Source organism: Nothobranchius furzeri, chromosome 16 (genome assembly GCF_043380555.1).
Source record: "Nothobranchius furzeri strain GRZ-AD chromosome 16, NfurGRZ-RIMD1, whole genome shotgun sequence".
NCBI classification, from domain to species: domain Eukaryota; kingdom Metazoa; phylum Chordata; class Actinopteri; order Cyprinodontiformes; family Nothobranchiidae; genus Nothobranchius; species Nothobranchius furzeri.
In genome coordinates this window covers 990414-1012595 of record NC_091756.1, presented here as the reverse complement: position 1 = coordinate 1012595, position 22182 = coordinate 990414, and the positions used below count along the sequence as shown (strand labels likewise).

General features: G+C 43.1%; 1 protein-coding gene and 1 pseudogene across 4 annotated transcripts in view; one reads left to right on the top strand and one right to left on the bottom strand.

Annotated features, from left to right (window-relative positions):
- Positions 1-22182, top strand: part of myo15b (myosin XVB) — a 144268-nt gene that overhangs the window by 38051 nt on the left and 84035 nt on the right. For all 4 annotated transcript variants that reach the window (XM_054736361.2, XM_070545323.1, XM_070545324.1 and 1 more), the window contains exon 6: positions 17431-17666. In XM_054736361.2, the coding sequence (XP_054592336.2) occupies positions 17431-17666 (236 nt within the window). The remainder of the gene's footprint in view (positions 1-17430; positions 17667-22182) is intronic.
- LOC139063501 (uncharacterized) lies at positions 34-12146 on the bottom strand (annotated as a pseudogene).

Below are 22182 nucleotides of genomic sequence, written 5' to 3'. Positions count from 1 at the left end.
GTAAATATTCTATTTGGTGAGAGATAAACTTTATTGTATTTATCCTAGTGGATCTATAATTAAACGGGTAAACTAGTAGTAGCACATCAAAAGTCAAGGAAACGAAAAAGTTATTATCAGGAGAGGGAGAATGTTTAAGTGGTTAGCAGCAGTGTGCTAGTCGATGGCCCCCTCCATGAGGCCACCACAGCTCAGCAGAACATCGTTGTAGCTTCTTCTGGGGAGAAAAACACTTAGAGAGAAAATAAAGTTAACAGCTGAAATAGCAGGAAATAATACAGTTAAAGAGCAGACTGTAGAAGAAAGCAGTAGAGTGTGAAAAGTGGTCAGTGTGTCCTCCAGCAGTCTAAGCCTATAGCAGCATAACTACAGAGATAACTCTGGATAATCTTTCCTATTTAGATGGAGGCATGTTGGAGGCAGGGCAAGGGAGAGCCGTCTTTACCGACTGTACACTCCACCTCCCTCTACTCCCCCACTTGTCCAGATTTAGGCTAACATCAGATTTTAACTATAGGCCCTATCAAATAAAAATGTTTTAAGCCTATTCTTAAAAGTAGATAAGGTGTCTGCCTCACGGACTAAAGCTGGGAGCTGGTTCCACAGGAGAGGAGCCTGATAACTAAAAGATCTGCCTCCTATCCTAAGTTTAGATATTCTTGGAACCACCAGTAGACCTGCAGTCTGAGAGCGAAGTGCTCGGTTAGGAACGTATGGAACAATAAGATCACTGATGTATGATGGACCTTGATTATTAAGAGCTTTATATGTGAGAAGAAGGATCTTGAAACCTATTCTGAATTTAACAGGTAGCCAATGTAGGGAAGCTAAGACAGGAGAGATATGATCTCTCTTTTTAATTCTCATCAGAACTCTAGCTGCAGCATTTTGGACAAGCTGAAGACTTTTAACTACATTCTGTGGACTTCCTGAGAGTAATGAATTACAGTAATCTAGTCTTGATGTAATAAATGCATGAACTAGTTTTTCAGCATCACTCCTGGAAAGGATGCTTCTAATCTTAGCAATATTCCGAAGGTGGAAAAAGGAAAACCTACAAACTTGTGAAACCTGGGGTTTGAATGACATGTCCTGGTCAAAGATAACACCAAGGTTCCTTGCTTTGTTCTCGGAGATTAATGTAATGCCATTCAGGTCAGGTGATTGACTAAGCAATTTCCTTTTCTGGATTTCTGGTCCAAAGATGAGAACTTCCGTCTTGTCTTGATTTAAAAGCAAGAAGTTAAGAGTCATCCAATTTTTTATGTCCTCAAGACAAGCCTGTAATCTACCCAACCGATTAGGTTCATCAGGGTTAATGGATAAATATAGCTGAGTATCGTCAGCATAACAGTGGAAGTTTATCCCATGCTGTCTAATGATTTTACCAATTGGGAGCATATACATAGTAAAAAGAATTGGTCCAAGCACTGAACCCTGTGGTACTCCGCAAGTAACCCTGGAGTATGAAGACGATTTGTCATGTACATTTACAAAATGAAATCTGTCAGACAGGTAGGACTTAAACTAGCCTAATGCTGTTCCTTTGATCCCTACAACATGTTCAAGTCTTTCTAAAAGAACATTGTGATCAACTGTGTCAAAGGCAGCACTGAGATCTAACAAGACTAGAGCAGACACAAGATTCTTATCTGAGGCCATGAGAATATCATTTGTAACTCTCACTAATGCAGTTTCAGTGCTGTGATACTCTCTAAAACCAGACTGAAATTCCTCAAACAGAGCATTAGTGTTTAAATGCTCACATACTTGGATGGCCACTATTTTCTCCAGGACTTTGGATAAAAATGGAAGGTTAGATATTGGTCTATAATTCATTGGGTCATCTGGATCCAGAGAAGGCTTCTTAAGTGAAGGTTTGATTACAGCAACCTTAAAATCTTGTGGTACATACCCATTTACTAAGGATAGATTGATTATATCTAGAATGGGGGCAGTAACCAAAGGAAATGCATCTTTAAATAATTTGGTTGGGATTGGATCCAAAATGCAAGTTGAAGGTTTAGATGAAGCTAATATTTTTGATAACTCTGAAAGCTCAACTGGATCAAAACGGTTCAAGCACAGATGAGGTTCTACAGTCACCTCTGATGCTGCTTCACTTACTGAGGAAGAAGAAATCGCATTAGGGAGGATGCTAAACATTTTGTTTCTAATAGAATTAATTTTACTTGTAAAAAATCCCATAAAGTCATTGCTGCTGAGGGCTAAGGAAATAGATGGCTCAGAGCTATGATTCTGTGTAAGTTTAGCAACTGTACTGAAAAGAAATTTAGGATTATGCTTATTCTCCTCAATTAATGCTGAAAAATAAGCAGTTCTAGTTTGTTGAAGCTTATTTTTATAAAGCACAAGACTATTTTTCCAGGATAGGTAGGCCTCCTCATGGTGCGTAGAGCGCCATGTTCTCTCCAATTTCCTAGAGTTTTGTTTTAAGGCTCGTAGATGAGAGTTAAACCAGGGAGCCAACTTCCTGTCCCTAATTACCTTCTTTTTTAAAGGGGCAAAATCATCTAATGCCACACGTAAAGAGGAATTAACATGATGAACTAAGGCATCAATTTGTGAGGGGCTAGAACTGAAAATATTGCCCTCTGCTACGTTCCTCTGAGATGCTAAGGACAGTAAAGATGGAACAGTTGATTTAAAAGACGCAACTGCATTGTCAGTTAGAGACCGACTATAGTGAAATTTACTTTCATGTCTCGAGAACTCGGTTATAAAAAACTCAAAGGTTATCAGAAAGTGGTCCGAGAGGACTGGATTATGTGGAAAGATCGTTATTTCCTCACACTCACTGCCATAAGTCAGAACAAGGTCCAATGTATGATGGCAGGAGTGGGTGGAGCTATGTATTCTTTGAGTAAAACCAATTGAGTCTAAGATATTACTAAAGGATACATTGAGGCAATCATTTTCAATGTCCACATGAATGTTGAAATCCTCCACTACAATGACCTTATCAGTATTTAGCACCAAATCAGATAAAAAATCAGAGATCTGATCCAAAAACTCAGAGTAAGGGCCTGGTGGACGATATAAAACTACAAACAAGAGTGGTTTTACAGTTTTGCTATCTGGATTAGGAAAACTAAGAATAAGATGTTCAAACGAACTGTAACTATTAATCTGTAAGGGAATGATTAATAAGTCCCAATGAAGAATGGTTGCCACTCCTCCTCCTCGCCCTGTACTTCGAGCAATGTGATGATTTAAATAATTTGAAGGAGTCGACTCGTTTAAGCTAACATAGTCCTCTTGCTGCAGCCAGGATTCTGTGAGAGAGAGCAAAGAGATCTGATTATCACAAATCAACTCATTAACTAACAAAGTCTTAGAAAAATGGATCTAATGTTCAACAACCCACATTTGATTTTTCTAGTTTTCTGCTGAGTTGAATTTGTTCTAATATTTATGAGATTTCCATGATTTGCTTTATTAAGCCTGATATTTAATCTGTGTGATTTTGGCCGTGGGCAGGCCACTGTCTCTATGGGGTAGTGGGTGGGTAACAGTACAGAAGCTGCAGAGGGGTGGGTTAAACTACGACTCTGCTTCCTGGTCTGGACCCTGGGTTGTCATGGAGGACTAATAAAACTGGCCATGTTCCTAGAAAGAAGAGCTGCACCATCCAAAGAGGGATGGATGCCGTCTCTCCGCATCAGACCAGGTTTTCCCCAAAAAGTTTTCCAATTATCAATGTAGCCCACGTTGTTTTCAGGACACCACCTAGACAACCAGCGGTTGAAGGACAGCATGCGGCTAAACATGTCGTCACTGGTCCGATCAGGGAGGGGGCCAGAGAAAATTACGGAGTCCGACATTGTTTTGGCAAACTTACACACCGAAGCAACATTAATTTTAGTGACCTCCGATTGGCGTAACCGGGTGTCGTTACCGCCAGCGTGAATAACAATCTTACTGTATTTACGCTTATCCTTAGCCAGCAGTTTCAGATAAGATTTAATGTCGCCCGCTCTGGCCCCAGGTAAACATTTAACTATGGTTGCTGGAGCCTCTAATGCCACGTTTCTGACTATGGAGCTGCCAATGATCAGAGTCGGCTTGTCAGTGGGTGCGTCACTGAGCGGGGAAAATCTATTAGAAACGTGGACGGGTTGGTGGTGGCCCACGGGCTCGGTTCTATGCTTCCTGCGTACCGTCACCCAGCCGGCCGGGACCCACTGGAGGGTCGCTACGTGGTGGTTCTGAGCTAGTTAGCCCCGCGCTAGCTAAGTATCTATGGCTGTTTACGGGTTTTTCAACAGCGCGGAGCCGAGACTCCAATTCTGACACCCTCGCCTCCAAAGCTACAAAAATGCTACATTTATTTATTTATTTTATTTATTTATTTAACTTATGTTTTTCAGGAGGATAAACTGCTTGAGATGTAACATCTCGTTTTCGAGCAGGTCCTCCTACAACACAACCAATAACAAATAAGGTGGCAGAGTTAGAAAGTTGTAACAGAAATAAAAAAAAAAGGGGAAAGTAAATAATAGTAAAATCAACGATATTTATAAATGTATATATATACACACGTAAATATAAACACATAAGCAAGGATACATAGATACCAACAAGTGTACATACGTACATACATACCTATATACCAAATTAAATTAAATAAAACTGCTGTGAGGCACTCAAAGAGAAATAAGGGCAAGAAATTACATTGTAAATAAACCTAAAGTGAAGTAGTATCCCAATTGAATACAAAGTTTGGCAACGAAATACAGCATGTTAGCCATTGAACGCACAAAATCATCATAGTAAAGATTAAACAAAGCAACTACAGCTTGGCTTTACATAAGCATAAACAGTGCGGGAAAATTTACGAATTGTTGAGATGGATCTTAATTCAGCGGGTAATTTATTCCAGTCCTGAGGAGCTTTAACACAAAAGGCGAGTCTACCCACCTCCTTTTTAAAACGAGGAACAACAAATGATGGAAGAGTAGTTAAGCGGGTGGAATACAAGGAATCAATGGGAACCAAAAGTGTTTTTAGATAAAGTGGAAAATCAAAATAAATGCACTTAAACATAAATATCAACCAATGAAATTGTCGTCTAGCTTTTAAAGGAAGCCAACCAAGAAGATCATACATATAACAATGATGAGTGTTAAATGAACACCGCAAAATAAAACGACACAAACTGTTATAGACGACATCAAGAGACCGCAGGCTAGAAACTGTTGAGTTTTGGTATAAAATATCAGAATAATCAATGATCGGTAACAGAAGCTGAGTGACGATGCACTTTCGAACAATAGGTTCAAAGCAATTTATTGAGTTATAAAGGATACGTAAACACCGTGTGACCTTAAGACATGTTGTGTGAATGTGAAATTTAAAAGACAGCTCTGGCTCTAGCCAAACTCCTAAATATTTCATTTTAACAGACGGTTGAACCGGGGAGGAATCCAAAAAATAAAGATTAAGAGTCCTGTCACTGTCAGATAGAGTTCTACTTCTGTGAAACAGCATGGAGTAAGTCTTAGATTTATTTAAAAGAAGTTTGTTCTGCGTTAGCCAGAGCTGCACCTCGTCAAAATTAGGCTGAATAGCTTCTTGTAATTCGGATTTACTCGACTTAGAACAGTATAAGACTGTGTCATCTGCATATAACTGAACAGAACAGGATCTGCAGCACTGTGGTAAATCATTAATAAAAATTGAAAATAATAATGGCCCAAGTGAGGAGCCTTGGGGAACACCTCTGATGACACCACGCATGTTTGATTCAGAACCATTAAAGGAAACAAATTGAGAACGATGATGAAGAAAAGAACTAAACCACAGTAGAGACGGCCTTGACAGACCAAAAGCATATAATTTATATAAAAGTAGATAGTGATTGACGAGGTCAAAGGCTTTTGTTAAATCAAGAAAAATCGCACCACCAAATAAATTATTGTCAAAACCAGAATAGATGTCATTAGAAAATTTGAGCAGTGCAGTAGTTGTCGAGAAGTTTTTTCTGAACCCCGATTGGTACTGTGATAGTAGGTTGTTATCCTCTAAGTATTTAGATAGTTGGATAAAAACCAGTTTTTCAAATACTTTAACAACTGTATTAATTATAGCAATGGGTCTATAGTTATTAGGTTCAGATGTATCATTTCCTTTATGCAGTGGTATTATTTTAGTACATTTCCAAGCTTTTGGAACAGAACATGAGTTAATTGAATGATTAAAAAGAATAGATAATGGTAAGGCTAGAACATCAGCAGCTATCCTAACAAAGCGACTCTCAATGCCATCTGGACCTGCAGCATTCCCACTAGAGAGAGACAGTATAACTTTACGCACTTCCTCAGAACGAATTTCAGAAAAAGAAAATCCACTGGAGCAACAGTGAGGCAGGGTGTAAGACCCATGATGTTCTGCAGAGGCAGGGAGAGGAGAGGAAGCAAAGTGCTTACTGAATGCTTCAGCAATTTCAGCCGGGTCATTAATAAGACTCCCATTAACATTCAGATGTGAGATTTTAACATTAGTTTTCCCCCTCAGGTCTTTAATTTTATCCCAGAAGCGCTTAGGGTTATTGATATCCTTATGCAAAGCATTCTTATAAAAATTAGCTTTAGCATTCCTAGTCTGGGTAGTACAGAAGTTCCTTAGTTTTCTATAAACTGTCCAATGCTCATGCAGATTGCTAAGTTTTGCTACTTTCCACGCTTTGTCGCGCTTCTTAAATAAAGCAATTAAATCATGAGAAATCCAAGGCAAATGGCTGCCCTTAATTTTTACACTGACCCAAGGAGCATGTTTATCAAGAACCTGCATGAACTGAGAGTGGAAAAATGCCCAAGCATCATTAACATCAGGTATAAGAAACAATCTATTCCAATTAAGAGAATGCAGCTCCTGTAAATACTGATCAGTATTAAAAGTATGCAAGTCACGAAGTCTGATCATCTTAGCTGGTGTATGTGGTAAAGATATTTTCCAGAAGCAAAAAATAACAGAATGATCACTAAAACAGTTGGGCAAAATGCCATAATCAGAAAATCTGTCTGGGTGAGTTACTAATATCCAGTCAATGAGAGAAGAGTTTGTGGCACAAGTCCTAGTTGGCTCTGAGACCAGCTGTGTCAGATTTGAGCTATTTAAAAGAATACGTTCTGGAAGAGTAGATTCATCAAGCCAGTTAAGATTGAAGTCGCCAAGTAAGATCAATTCCATTGAGTCCCCCAACGAATCAACCGTTGCTAGTAAATTTTGTATTGCTTCAGGTCTAGGGGAGGAGGGGGGGCGATAGATGTTGCCAATTATAATGTGCTTATTTCCATTAAAAGAAATTTTAGTAAAGATGGCTTCGAAGTGAAGTGGTTTGACTGTCGGGACAATAACCTGAGACTGCAGACTAGAGGAGACATAAGTGGCAACCCCGCCACCCCTTGTCCCTCTATCCATTCTATATAAAACAAAGTTGTCAAGAGAAATATCATTGTCAGAAATGTTATCATTCAACCATGTCTCAGACAACGTAATTATTTTTGGTTCATTATAACCAAGCCATGCTTTTAATAAATCAGTTTTAGGAAATAAGCTTCTTATATTGAGATGGATTATGTGTAAACCTTTACCCATAACAAGAAAAACGAGGTACAAAAATAACCCTCACAGCAGGCAGATACAGAAGAAAATCTAAAACAAAAATAAACAGAAAAAAAAAGAACAAAATATAATAAAATTACATGGAAATTAAATGAGTTATCACTCATAGTCCAGAAAGTCTCAGATCTGAGCCCATGGCCTGCAACCTGCTCAAAGCACAGCCGCCTAAACTAATAAAGATTGCCATAACTCAACAAGGTGGCTGGATTTTATCAATATAAGTAAATAAGAATAAAGTAAGGATAATTTGACCTTAGACGAAATTTGATTTCACCGAACAAGAGGAGAAGCAAAAACAAAAAGGAATTACCTGCTCTGCGGAAGAGCCAGAATTAGAATAATAAAAGAAAGAGGAAAGTCACAAGTCCGCCCTCCGCAGGTGCTCGTACACCCAAAACCTCTCAGGGCATCTCAACCCAAAGAGTCCAGGTGACTTTCAGCAGCCACTGGGTCTGTAAAAAGCAGATGATCACCATCAGAGATTATCTTGATGCTTGCAGGATAAAGAAGAAAAGCTTGTAGTCCCAAGGCGCGAGCCCGGTTCAAAACCGGGAAGCAGCGGCGTCTCCGACGAGCTGTTTCATCGCTGAAATCAGCAGCAAATCGAACCGATTTACCAGCCACCAGCACCTCAGACTTCCTTGCCAGAGCCAGGATCCGATCCCTGTCATTCGCTCGGAGAAAACAGACCACCAAGGTCCGAGGAGACCCTGACGCGCCAGGTTGTCCAACCCGCCGCGCCCGAGTTATATCAGGAGAAGATCCCGCCAGCTCTGGGAACCACACCAACAAGTTGCTCCTAAGATAGGATAGAGCATTGTTGAGCTCAATCCCTTCCTTTAAATTGAGGATCCGGATATTATTCCTTCTACTTTGATCATCGAGGGCAGCAATCTTCCTCTGTAGTTTCTGCAGGTCTGCGCTCTGAGCCACGGAAGCGTCCTCCACGCACCGCACCCTTTTTTGGAGTAAGGTGGTGATTTGTTTTTGAGTTTCAAGCTCTTGTGCGTGCTTGTCAAGTGTAGATCGAATTGAGTCAAGTTGAGAATCAAGACTATCAAACCGATCTTTGGCATGTTTTTCTGCTTTGTCAAAAAACTTTTGAAGAGTAGACTCCAAAGTCTCCTTGTTCAGGACTTCCAGTGACACGTCAGCAGCGTCGTCGTCAGAGCCCTTAATTTGATCTTTCTGCTGGCGCTTAGGAGGCATTTTTATCAGAAATATGGCTTAGTCAATCACCTTTTTTCCACTCCTTCAAAAAAGGCCTTAAATTCAAGTACCAAATGCAAAAAGGTCAAAAATCCAGGTAGTTAATTAAATAAGGCAGGAGAGACCGCAGGCACACAACCACTCACTCCGCCATCTTGTTAGTAAATTACACGTTATTACACGTACCATTATTACTAAAGGAGGCAGAGGAGTAACTAAACATCTGACACAGAGAGCAAGAGATAGGAGACGGAGAAGCAGAGACAGAAGTAGCCATAGCCGTGCTGAGGCTAAGCTAACTGGACGAGCAAACTGTTCAGTACCAAATAAACTGCGTGCAAACTCAAATGGTTCCCTAAAAGCTAGGTGGAACAACAGAAAATGTGTGTTTTAGCGTGCTTTTGTGCTACAATAACTCAGAGATATCCAAGTACAGAGAAATTAAATCAGCTTTAGCGAGCCCCAAACACCAAACAGCTACACGTAGTGCAACACTGAAAACAGGAAACAGGAAACGCCTTACCGCCAGGTCCAAACCAGCAAAAAGCAGCAAAAAGAGTGTAACAATAGTAAAACCTTCATAGAAACATTAAGAGAAACACCATCATTTTTAAAATGTTTCACTGGAGCATGTTTGACTTCATGGCATTGTTCTTTTCTGTTTGTGCTGACCAGTGTTCAACTGGGAAAATGTGCATAATAGCCAGCACAAGACTTGACTTAGGCAAAAGCGCTCATGTACCAGGTTTGAGGGGTTTATTCAATTCAAATATTGCATAGTTTAGATTTGAGTGCAGCTTTTGATTTCATCAATCATAAAATCTAATTATCCATCCATCCATCCATTTTCATCCGCTTATCCGGAGTCGTGTCGCGGGGACGGTGGCCTAATTAGAGAGGCCCAGACTTCCCTCTCCCAGCCACTTGGGCCAGCTCCTCCGGGGGAATCCCAAGGCATCCACTTGAGGCAGGACCTCATCCCAGACCTGGAAAAGGCATTCTACCCTTTTCCAAATCAAGACCATGGTCTCAGATTTAGAGGAGCTGATTCTCATCCCAGCTGCTTCACACTCGGCTGCGAACCGCTCCAGCGAAAGCTGAAGATCACGTTCTGATGAAGCCAACAGGACCACATCATCTGCAAAAAGCAGATACCTGATCCTCAGGCCACCAAAACGGATGTCCTCCACACATTGGCTGCGCCTAGAAATCCTGTCCATAAAGGTTATGAACAGAATCTGTGACAAAGGGCAGCCTTGGCAGAGTCCAACTCTCCCTGGGAACGAGCCCGACTTAGTGCCGGCAATGCGGACCAAGCTCTGACACCGGTCATACAGGGACCTAACAGTATCAGAGGGTCTCGTACCCCATATTCCAGGATTTCCCCCCACAGGGCCCCCCGAGGGATGCGGACAAACGCCTTCTCCAAATCCACAAAACACATGTAGACTGATTGGGCAAATTCCCACGCACCCTCCAGGATCCCCCTAAGGCTATAGAGCTGGTCCAGTGTTCCACGGCCAGGACGAAAACCACATTGTTCCTCCTGAATCTGAGGTTCAACAATCCGACAGACCCTCCTCTCCATAACCCTGAATAGACCTTACCAGGAAGGCTCAGGAGTGTGACCCCCCTGTAGTTGGAACACACCCTGCGGTCCCCCTTTTTAAATAAGGGGACCACCACCCCGGTCAGCCAGTCTAGTGGGACTGGCCCCGATGTCCATACGATACTGCAGAGCCGCGTCAGCCAACACAGCCCAACAACATCCAGAGCCTTAAGGACCTCCGGACGGATCTCATCCACCCCTGGAGCCTTGCCACAGAGGAGCTTTTTAACCACCTCAGTGACCTCAGCATGAGAGATTTGAGACTTCAGCAGCACACCATCCCCACTATAAATAGTGTTGGTAGTGTACTGCTTTTCCCTCCAGAGGCGCCGAATTGTGGACCAAAATCTCCTCAAAGCCATATGGATGTCTTGCTCCATGGTCTCACTGAACTCCTCCCACACCTCGGTTTTTGCTGTTGCTACCACCCAAGCCGCCTTCCGCTTGGACTGTTGGTACCTGTCAGCTGCTTCTGGGGTCCCACAGGCCAAAAATACCTGATAGGACTCTTTTCAGCTTGACAGCATCCCTAACCGCCGGTGTCCACCAGCGGGTTCAGGGGTTGCCGCCACGACAGGCACCGACGATCCTGCGGCCACAGTTCTGCTTGGCCGCCTCAACAATGGAGCCACAGAACAGGGTCCATTCAGACTCAATTTCCCCCACCTCCCCCGGAACAATTTGGAAGTTCTGTCGGAGGTGGTAATTGAAGCTCCTTCTGACAGGAGACTCTGCCAGACGTCACCAGCAGACCCTCGCGATACGTTTGGGCCTGCCTGGTCTGACCGACATCTTCCCCCACCATCTGAGCCAACTCACCACCATCAGTGGTGAGTTGACAGCTCCGCCCCTCTCTTCACCTGAGTGTCCAAAACATGTGGCTGCAGGTCAGATGAAACAACAACAAAGTCAATCATCAGGCTGTGGCTTAAGGTATCCTGGTGCCAAGAGCACATATGGACACCTTTATGTCTGAACATGGTGTTCATTATGGACAATCCATGACTGGCACAGAAGTCCAATAACAAAACACCACTCGAATTCAGATCAGGGGACCCGTTCCTCCCAACCACACCTCTCCAGGTTTCACTGTCATTGCCCACGTTAAAGTCGCCCAGCAGAAAGAGGGAGTATCAAGATGGAGCGCTCTCCAGCATCCCCTCCAAGCTCTCCAAAAAGGGTGGGTAGTTTGAACTGTAGTTTGGTGCATAAGCACAGACCACAGTCAGAACCCGTCCCCCCACACGTAGGCGGAGGGAGGCTACCCTCTCATTCACTGGGGTGAACCCCAACGTACAGGCACCAAGATGGAGGGCAACTAGTATGCCCACCCCTGCTCGGTGCCTCTCAGTGGGAGAAACTCCAGAGTGGTAGAAAGTCCAACCCCTCTCAAGGAAACTGGTTCCAGAGCCAGAGCCGAGCATTGAGGTGAGTCCGACTACATCTAGTTGGAACCTCTCAACCTCACACACCAACTCAGGCTCCTTCCCCATCATAGAGGTGGCACTCCATGTGCCAAGAGCCAGCTTCTGTAGCCGAGGATCAGACCACGAAGGTCCCCACCTTCGACTTCCACCCGTCACACACTGCATCCAACCCCTTTGGCCCCTCCCTCGAGTGGTAGGCCCATGGGAAGGGGGACCCACGTTTCCTCTTCGGGCTGTGCCTGACCGGGCTCCATGGGTGAAAGCCTGGCCACCAGGCGCTCACCAGTGTGCCCCACCTCCAGGCCTGGCTCCAGAGGGGCTCCAGAGGGGACCCAGGTGACCCACGTCCGGGTGAGGGAACACGGTTTCCATTTTAGAGATCTTTGGGCTGCTCCTTGTCTGATCCCTCACCTAGAACCTGTTTGCCATGGGCGACCCTACCAGAGGCAGAAAGCCTCAGATCACTTAGCTCCTAGAATCATTGGGACACTCAAATCCCTCCACCACGGTAAAGTGGCAGCCCAGGGAGAGGTAAAAAATCGAATTAAATAAACAAAAATGTTATCGATTTCAGCCATCTGCCATCAAGTGGACCGAAAGTAATTTAACTAATTGAAAATTCAAATGTTCATTTAATGGCCATTATTCTGAGATGGGTCAGGTGGATTGTGAAGTGCCACAGGGCAGCTGTTTGGCCCCTCTTCTGTTTTTAATTTTTATTAATGATTTACCATTGGTTTTAAAACATGCAACCAAATGCAGATGACTACATTGTTTGTATCTGCACAAACAGAAGGCCAGTTGAGGGATATTTTAAAAAAGGAGTTGGCCTTCATCACACAAAGGATTGGAGCTAACAAGCTAGTTGTAAATGCAGAAAAAACTAAATGCATGATAGTTGGAACAAAATACACATTACAGGTGACACCTAGACTGCATTTGATGCTAGGTAATACAGAGGAAGAACAAGAAGAAGAAGCAAAATTATAGGGGGTAGTTGTGGATTCTGTATTGTCATGGACTGGTCAAATAAATCATATCTTGCATAAACTTGGTAGAAGCTTGGGCACAGTCAAATATTGTTGTAAATGTATTCCTCGGTAGCTGATTGAAAACTTAGTTCAATTCTTAGCATTGTCTCATTTAGATTACGCATCAGTTATTTGGTATAACACAAATGAATTTCATTTGCATAAAATACAAGTGGCTCAAAATAAAGCTGCACTAATTGTTCTGGGTTGTAATTACAGAACAAATGTAAGAACAATGCATGACAGGATGGCTTGGTTAACAGTGAAATGTGTACTAAAATATTCACTGACAACATTTATAAGAAATATAATAACTACAACGGTACCTAGAATAATAGTTATCTTCTTTTTCAGACAATCACAATTACAGGACGCGACAGACACATGACATAAGATGTGCTCTACTCCGCTGCAGAACTAGTCAAATGCAAAGAGCTAACCCTTGTAAAACATTTGTAATAAAAATAGAAGAAACTTCAGGAAGAAAAGCTCCACATTATGGTGGGAGCTAATGAGGTTCTCGATAAATAAATACATAAGGGGCTAATATTAGTCAGTCCCAGAGGAAGGGAACATAACATTAATACATTGATATTTATATGTAGCATAACTGATAATAAATCATTATTAAGTCATCAAGTAGACTCATTTGGTGTATTTAAGATCTGAAATAATTCATGAAATAATAAACATTTATGTTGATTCATTCATTACTGTAAAGCAGTCAAGATATTATTAAATCACTTTAGATAAAACATTAATGGTAGATCATGTAGAATGTGGTTGTAATCAACTTGTGAGGTTAGGAAATCATTTATGAGAAAGAATAAGATTCTTTGTTAAGGTTAAGAGTTCTGTCCTTTGTCTGGAGTCTTCTGATTTGAAGCACAGATTCTGTTGACTTTATCTTCCGGTGGCGAGGTCACAAGCAGTATGTTTTCTGGTTTGGAGACCCGACAGTTCACCTGTGACACACTGATGAAGCAGGCTGTGGACGGTGTTTTAACCTTTGCATTCGGTGGCCTTCTCCACCACTACCCGATGTTCAGTTAGAATGTTCTCATGGATATCTGGAATGTTAATTTCTACTAGGAATAGAATCATAGATCTCTGGAACACATATCCAGTCAGTCTAATAAATGTCAAAAAGGCCACTTTAGGTTTTTCACGATCCTGAGATATCTCTAGCTTAATTCCTACTAGTGTGGTTGTTAATATGGAGATCATTAATTATAATTTTTATAGTAACAACTAGGGATGAGCCATATCCGGTATGGATAAAGCATTTTTGACAAATACGAGCATGAAACGAGTAAAACTCATAAATATCTGTAATCGTGCTGAAGGAAAATCCTCATTGGGTAACTGACTGTCTTCATGCTCTGTGATTGGCCAGTCACATAGAGCGCCCGCCCCTCTCTACACACAAAACTCTGCAGCCGGGAGCTCAGTCCGTCCGGCCCATCCATGCACACACACAGACAGTAACGGTGTCGGTACAGGATCTGCTCAGGTGCAAGATCGGCTCGGGGTCTGTCGACTGCCGATGACGTCAAAGTAGTTGATTGGCTGAACATGAACCTTTACGGAAATTACGCAATCACGTAACATTGTTATCACGTTACGTTGGTCCAGGCAAATGTTTCTGTTGGAAAGATGAACAACTTTCACAAAGAAATCCATCATTACCTCTTTGAAAATACACTTTTAGCATAGAGCTGCATGTATAGTAGGGCTGAACGATTAACTGCATGTGCAATTAAATTGCGATGTGACAAAAGGAGGTTTTCTAATCGCAAAGGCTGCTACTTGGCAGTGAGTGATTAGCGCAATGCTAATATACATGGAAAAACCCATAGGAATGCTAATGCTAATATCACCGATTACATTCTTACAAATTATGAATTAGAAACGTGCCAAATGATTACATTTGGAGTCTAATAGAAAGTAAAACTACCATCAATCAAATAAGCACAGGCAGGTATTTTAGTAAAGCCAGAAAACTTTTAACTCCAGAGTTTTGGCTAGCAGCTATCAACGTAACTGAACTACGCATGGACAAGACGTCAAAAACTCTAAACAAAAAATACTTCAATAAACGGGAATGGTAAAAATGGTAAATGGCCTGTATTTGATATAGCACCTTCTAGAGTCATGGAACCCCCCAAGGCGCTTTACAACACAATCAGTCATTCACCCATTCACACACACATTCACACACTGGTGGGGATGAGCTACGATGTAGCCACAGCTGCCCTGGGGTGCACTGACAGAGGCGAGGCTGCCGAGCACTGGCGCCACCAGTCCCTCCGACCACCACCAGCAGGCAACGTGGGTTAAGTGTCTTGCCCAAGGACACAACGACAGCGACAGACTGAGTGGGACTCGAACCTGCAACCTTCCAATTACGGGGCGAGCACTTAACTCCTGTGCCACCATCGCCCTTACACACTTCTTTCCTGCAAATACAATTTCACAGGTGTTGCTAATACCTATGATCCTTCAAGCGATGTGCTCAAAGAGGAGTTCAACATTATGAATAAAATAGTGTTTTATTTTACAAATACCATTATAAACACAAACGTACGTCGTAAGAAACATTATTTTAATAACGAATCTGCTGAATTCTTTCCAACAGTATAGATGTGTGGTGTATTTTGTCCGAGTGGGTTTGCCGTACTTTGATGTCATCGGCAGTCGAAGGACCCCGAGCAGATCCTGTACCGACTCCGGATCTCTCTGTGCTTGCTTCACTGATGCTCACGTTTCTTCAGTGCTCCCTTGGCTTTCTTCTGCTCAGTTTAATATTTAAGTTACTTTCTTCGTAACGATGGCGCATCTGACAAGACAGAGCTTAAAACGACTAGTGCTGCGTTGGTCGCTGCCTCCGCTCTGGTCGTTATTTATTTTTTATTTTTTAAACACTCTCTCTCTTTCTCTCTCTCTCCCTCTCTCTCTCTCTCTCTTTCTCTCTCTCTCTCTCTCTCCCCCTCCCTCTCTCTCTCCATCTCTCTCCATATCTCTCTCTCCCTCTCTATCTCTCTCTCACACACAACATTGTTTTTTTTAACTGTGTGTGGGAAGAATGGCAAGTACGTTAAGAAAAAATCAGTTTAATCAAATCAAAATAAAAAGAAAGTTGTGTCTGGTTCTAGAATTTCATATTTCCTAGTTCCTACTGCACGAGTTCAGATGTATTAATCCATGCACTTAAATATTAATGTTCTGATTTTATTGAAACACTTGTTCTGTAATACTTCCTTTACTATTGTGATCAAAAACATTTCATCTCAACTCTGAGGCTGCTCTGTAAATAGTTTTCAAATAAACAATACACATAGCAACTTCTGATCAGTCCATATCAATGTCAGACTTAAAATAATGTATTGATATAAACCACACCCACTTCCGGTTAAACTACACCCACTTCCGGGTTAGGCCACGCCTACTCTGAGTACAGATATTGGTGTTCTCGCTCATCCCTAGTAACAACGTAGCTGTGGATCTCTTCATTTGCAATTTTGACTTATAAGAATACTTTAGTACTAGGAAAAATGAAGTTATTGTTATATAAAAAGAAATTACAGCGGTCCGATTGTTGATTAAATGTTAAAACGGCTTGCCTAGCCATCTCACTCCCTGCATGTCCTGTTTTCACTCAGCTCCTCGCCTTTCTGAAACGCTGCTTATTTTTCTTTTCTTTACTTTTTACTGATCTGTCTCCACCAACATTTCAGGTCCCGTCATGTTAATGTATGAACTGTTAAGTTTTTTGCTTTGTCATTGTTTTAAATCATGTTCTTGAGCCCGTATGTGCTAAAACAAACCTTTACAGGCTTAATAAAATGTCACTCAAACCCCACTGCCCTCCGTGGCCAGATTATCACACTTGAAAGCTCAGAGTTGCCGGTCTATGTTTATGTTTCTGTTTATTTGACATTTCAGCTGTTAGATGAAGGTGTTTACCAGACAGACACACAGCAAGCAAACAGGTTTCATTCTGAGGTTAGCCATGGTGAACGGACACTAGGGGGTGCTAAAAGCAAAGCTTGCAGCCTTTTTAATGCTTTTTTATTTGGGTTGGTATCATGAAAAAAGAATTGTATCTACAAACAAGAAAGTTTAAAATATTCCACATGAAGACCTGACCATCTGATATTATTTAGGAAAATTTTTGATGCTTTAATGTTTTATCATCTATTAAGTTTGGCTAGTTTAACATGAAACGGCAACTAACAAGTTTCTATTGAAAACGTATTTCCTCTGAGGACATGAAAGGCTGTAATCCCACAGAGATCATCATCTGAGATTACGTAGGTATTTTGTTGATGGCACATGGATTTTTCAAGAGATTGTTAAACTTTGTTAGAAATGTATGAAATTGTTTAATGGTTTATTTATTTATTTGGGTACCAGAAAAACAAAGACATATTTAAGGGGGCCTGCTGAGGTGGGCTTGGAGCCCAGTTCATGTTTGTAATCCTCATAACTTTTATTTATTGCACAGATCCTGCGGTTCACCGGTGAGTCAGACCTGAGCAGCTGGCAGGAGCAGACCTTAGGGAACTACATAGTGGAGAATGGCCAGAACCATCCGGCACTGAGGGATGAAATCCTGGCCCAGTTGGCTTACCACACATGGGGCAAACATGAGGAGGAGGGCAGTTTGAGGGGGTGGCTGCTACTGGCCTGCTGCCTTAGTGCCTTCACACCCTCACCAACTCTGGAGAAACCACTGCTCAAGTAAGTGATTAAATTCATATTTCATATTGTTTAGCATGAGCATGCCCTCTGTTGTCCTGCAGGAGGCGCTACCAGTGCACATTGTGATGTCTACTAGACTTAACTGCTGATTTTTAGGGGAAGTATTCCAAGTATTTAGAGTACAGCACCAGGATTATGCAACTTTACAAAATACATTTTAAAACAGGTATTCAGCATTCTGTAACTAAATACTTTGACAAAGTATCCTCCCCATCACTGCCTGGAAGTTTCTGCTTCTCTTTTAGGGAATATTCTCCAGGGATTTTCCTGCGTTTAGATTTGGTGGCGGCCGCCTCCAGCTAATTTTGTGCCGCCCCAGCCTGTTTTCACTCTGCCCCCAGCTATATGGATGTTATTTTCACTGCAGTTGCAGCATTGCGCCACTACAGGGCGCTGTATCAGCAGCGGTGCACCGAAAAGCGCTAAAACCGCTGCAGCAAAAGATCACAAGTTGCTTTTCTCGCTAGTTGGTACATTTCTGTGGTTGGTGCTATTGTAGGCTGTCCATACGTCCTCTTTCCCCCGGACATGTCCACTTTTCACCCTCTGTCCTCCTACATGGATCAAAATGTCCGGTTTTTCATCCAGGAGCAGGGATCGAGTTATGGGGTCTAGAGATCTGTCAGGGAAAGATCCAGTTTCTGCCTATATTGCAGTATTTATGGACTCTCAGCGTAGCGGGGTTCTGTTGAGCGGAGAGGACGCAGAGCGCTGATCGTTGGTGCGCCCGCTGCATCCGGCGTACGATACATTCTCAAGGTGTCACTACAAAACCTTATTATTAACACATGATCGTTCATATCTGTTTACATCCTCTGGTACTCTGTCTTTTAATCGTTCCTGACGCGCTCCGCTCATCGTGTGCTGCGGTGATGTCACCTCACTGACGCAGCATCGAAACGCGCTCTCCGCTCTGCGGTCAGGAGATCCCTTTGGTCTGCTCAGAAGTAACTGATGAGGTGAAAAAGTAAGAATCCAGGCAGCAGATTTTCTGGAGAGTTTAGAGGAGATGCAGGAAGATGAGAGACAGACAGGACAGGAAATAGTTCAATAAAAACAAGAAAACAAAGTAAAATGTAGGTAGATTTATCTCCACTACACGTTTTTACCTGTATAAAACAATAAGTTATACACATGTCATATTTATACATCTGATACCATTCAGATCACCTTCAACACTCACTCACACACCCAGGGCCGTACCAAGGCATTCTGGGGGCCAAGGCAAAACGGACCACCCCCCTAACCCGTACATAACAGACATGCCACCGTTACATTGTTAGCAGCAGAAATTAAATGTTATTAGCATTTCCAACACAAATGCATGTTAATGAAATCCATTATATGTTACTGCATATATTTATGTGTTGTTGTGACTAAGATGAGTTATTAATACAAACCTAACATGTTACTGAATTCTAGGTCACATATTAAAAATGGTTTTTAACTATAAATATCAGATGGAAAAAGGGAACTAAACACCAATCTAATGCTTATTATTGAGCCTTTCATCATGTATGGCCTTTAAATAAGTGAGGCAGTTGAATGCAGAGTGCATGTGCTCGTGCACGGTCAGGATGGTACCCCCTCTGCCTCAGTGTGAGCCAGGAAAAGCCCCGTTCTCATTTGGAAAGCAGTCCTGATCATGTGGTTTCAGACCCAATCAGGATCGCGGGGGCAGCAGCCTAAGCAGGGAGATCCAGATTTCCTCTCCCCGGCCACTTGGGCCAGCTCTTCCGGGGAATCCTGAGGCATTCCCTGACCAGCTGAGAAACGTGTCCTGGGTCTTCCTTTGGGTCTTCTCCCAGTTGGACGATCCTGGAAAACCTCACCAGGGAGGCGTCCAGGAGGCATCCTAACTAGATGCACGAGTCACCTCAACTGGCTCCTCTCGATGTGGAGGAGCAGCAGGTCTACTCCGAGCCCCTCCCAGATGATGGAGCTTCTCACCCTATCTCTAAGGAAGAACCCAGCCACCCTTCAGAGAAAACTCATTTCAGCCGCTTGTATCCGTGATCTGATGGTGAACACAACTTGGCCAATGAGCTTAATCTGTTCTTCAAGAAGTTGGACCCCGCTCCCCCATATCTGCAACAGGCACCACCACACGCCAACCCTCCACTCAGTCAACCAGCCTCTACCATCCCCTAGACTTACACCACTCCACATCTTCTGCCCCCACCATCCCCATGGCACCACAACCTCCCTCGCTCCCTACATCAGAGCGGTGAGGACAGAACTGATGTGGCTTAAGAGCGAGAAAGCTGCAGGACCTGGCAGGATCAGCCCCCGACTGCCAGAGACTGCTGAGTCTGCCCAGCTTTGTAAAGTGCTCATGAATATGTTCAACCTGAATGTTTGATGGAAGCAGGTTCCCGTCCTGCGAAGGCCTACTGTCTGATTCCAATTCCAAAAGCATCACATCCCAGGGAACCAGACCACTGCTGACCTCTCACCTGATGAAAACCATGGAGAGACTCATGCTCACCCACCTGTGATCTGTGGTGCGCCCAGAGAAAGACTCACTACAGTTAGCATACACACGGGGCATGAGGGAGCGTTCATCTACCTGCAGCACCAGGCTCTGACTCACCTCAGGATGCAGAAATGAACTGAGAATCACATTCTTCACCTTCTCAAGTGTCTTCAACACCCTCCAGCAACCTTCACTGCAGCAGAAGATGACGGGTGAAGGAGTGGACGAGCACCTGACTGCATGGACCACCTCACCAACAGGCCACAGTACGTGCAACTGTACATCTGATGTGGTTGTGTGTAGTACTGGAGCTCTGCAGGGTGCGGCGCTCTCACCCTTTCTCTGCTTCACCTTCTACACCTCCACAAGTTCTCTGATGACTCGGTGGTTGTCGGCTGTGTCTGGGGGATGACCTGGAGTACAGGTCAGTCATCAAGAGACTGAACAAACTAGTCAAGAAAGCTACCTGGGCTTTGAGCTGCTCAGACAGAACCTGGTCCATCCAGAAGACAGAAGCTCAGCGGTGTTGTTTATGCAGTCCAGTGCAGCGAGGACTGTCCAGATGTTTACACCGTGGAAACTATAAACAACAAGTACACAAACACATGGCACAACACAGGAGAGCCACCTCTCCAGGTCACGACTGCAGTCCACCTACACCTGAAGGACAAGGGACACATTCTGAGCAGAGACGATAGATGGGGAGAGGAGTGGAGGAAGCTGTCTATGTCTAATGTGGAAAACCTACTTAAAATAGGGGCGGGGCTTAGATTTCACCTTTCCAGTACCTATAAGCAGTTTCAGTCGAGGTCACACCGCCCTGTGTCTGATCAACACGACGACTCCCTCTCAGTAGAGGCCAACGACTCATCGGGGATGGAGAGGAGGGGTACTCAGAGTAGTGTCTGCTCGTTAAAAAGAACAGACAGCTACAGCTGATAAGCCTGACTCTCCCAGTCAGAACTGACAAAGCTCCTCGGGTGAGAAATGAAACGTCTTCAAGAACCCAAAGAAGTCCAGCTGCCTTCATCTGAACCCTTTGGGAACGCAGAGTGAGACCTCTCCCGTTTTTGTGCGGCCCACGGTTACAACAGCCGACGTACTGTTGAAGGCTGGTCAGGTGGGATTACTGCTGACTCTTCTAGCCTACCAGACAGCATCTCATATTTAACTTTAGTTTTATTCATTTTAATTATATTTATTGTTTAATGACCACGCCATACCTTGTGTCTGATTTAGTGAAAGAGCTTGATAAAATGTGTTTTTTAGGTGGGCAAGCACTGTCCTCAGTAGAAATGAATGCATGGGGCGAATGGAGACCCATCTAAAATGGTGGCCAGCCCGTACGGCAGCTCCACCAGGCAGCATCAGTGCTACGTACACACATCTGTGGACAGAACGAGCACACCTCATGATCCTTTAGTCATTTCTGAGTCACTGGTGCATAATAATCTTTCATAAAACCGACGATGATGTGACTTCAGAACGTTTTCCATGATCTATAAATTATTATCAAATGTGGAAGTGAGTGTTTGTCATCACAGCTTCTAAAGAAGAGTTGTACATATTAGCTAATGCCTTGTGAATCTGTTAGTAAATGTCAGTGTAAACGTTGTAAAGGTTTCCAAACATCATTATCTGTTAATGATTAATGAGACACTGAACACGTACACATGGTTAATAACAAGACATTATAAAGTGTTACCTACAACTCGGTGTGAAGTGAAAAATGAGTCAGAGATAAAACTCTGCGTCATCCACTCGGGCTGGTGCTCGAGCGCTGGAGGGCATTCAGAGTGAGAAGCAGGAGGCGGAGCCTCACACAAGTAGAAAGATTTAACGGTGCAAATATAAAAACAAACGTTTAGACATCTCTTGTGTCAGAGCCATCTGACGAGGACACAAAAGGTGTTGAAACGTTCCTGTTAGTTATGCACACTGTAGCGTAAGAAGGCCACGGAGTGCAAAGGTTAAGACACCGCCAGCTTCATCAGTTAACTGTCTGCTTTCCAAACCAGA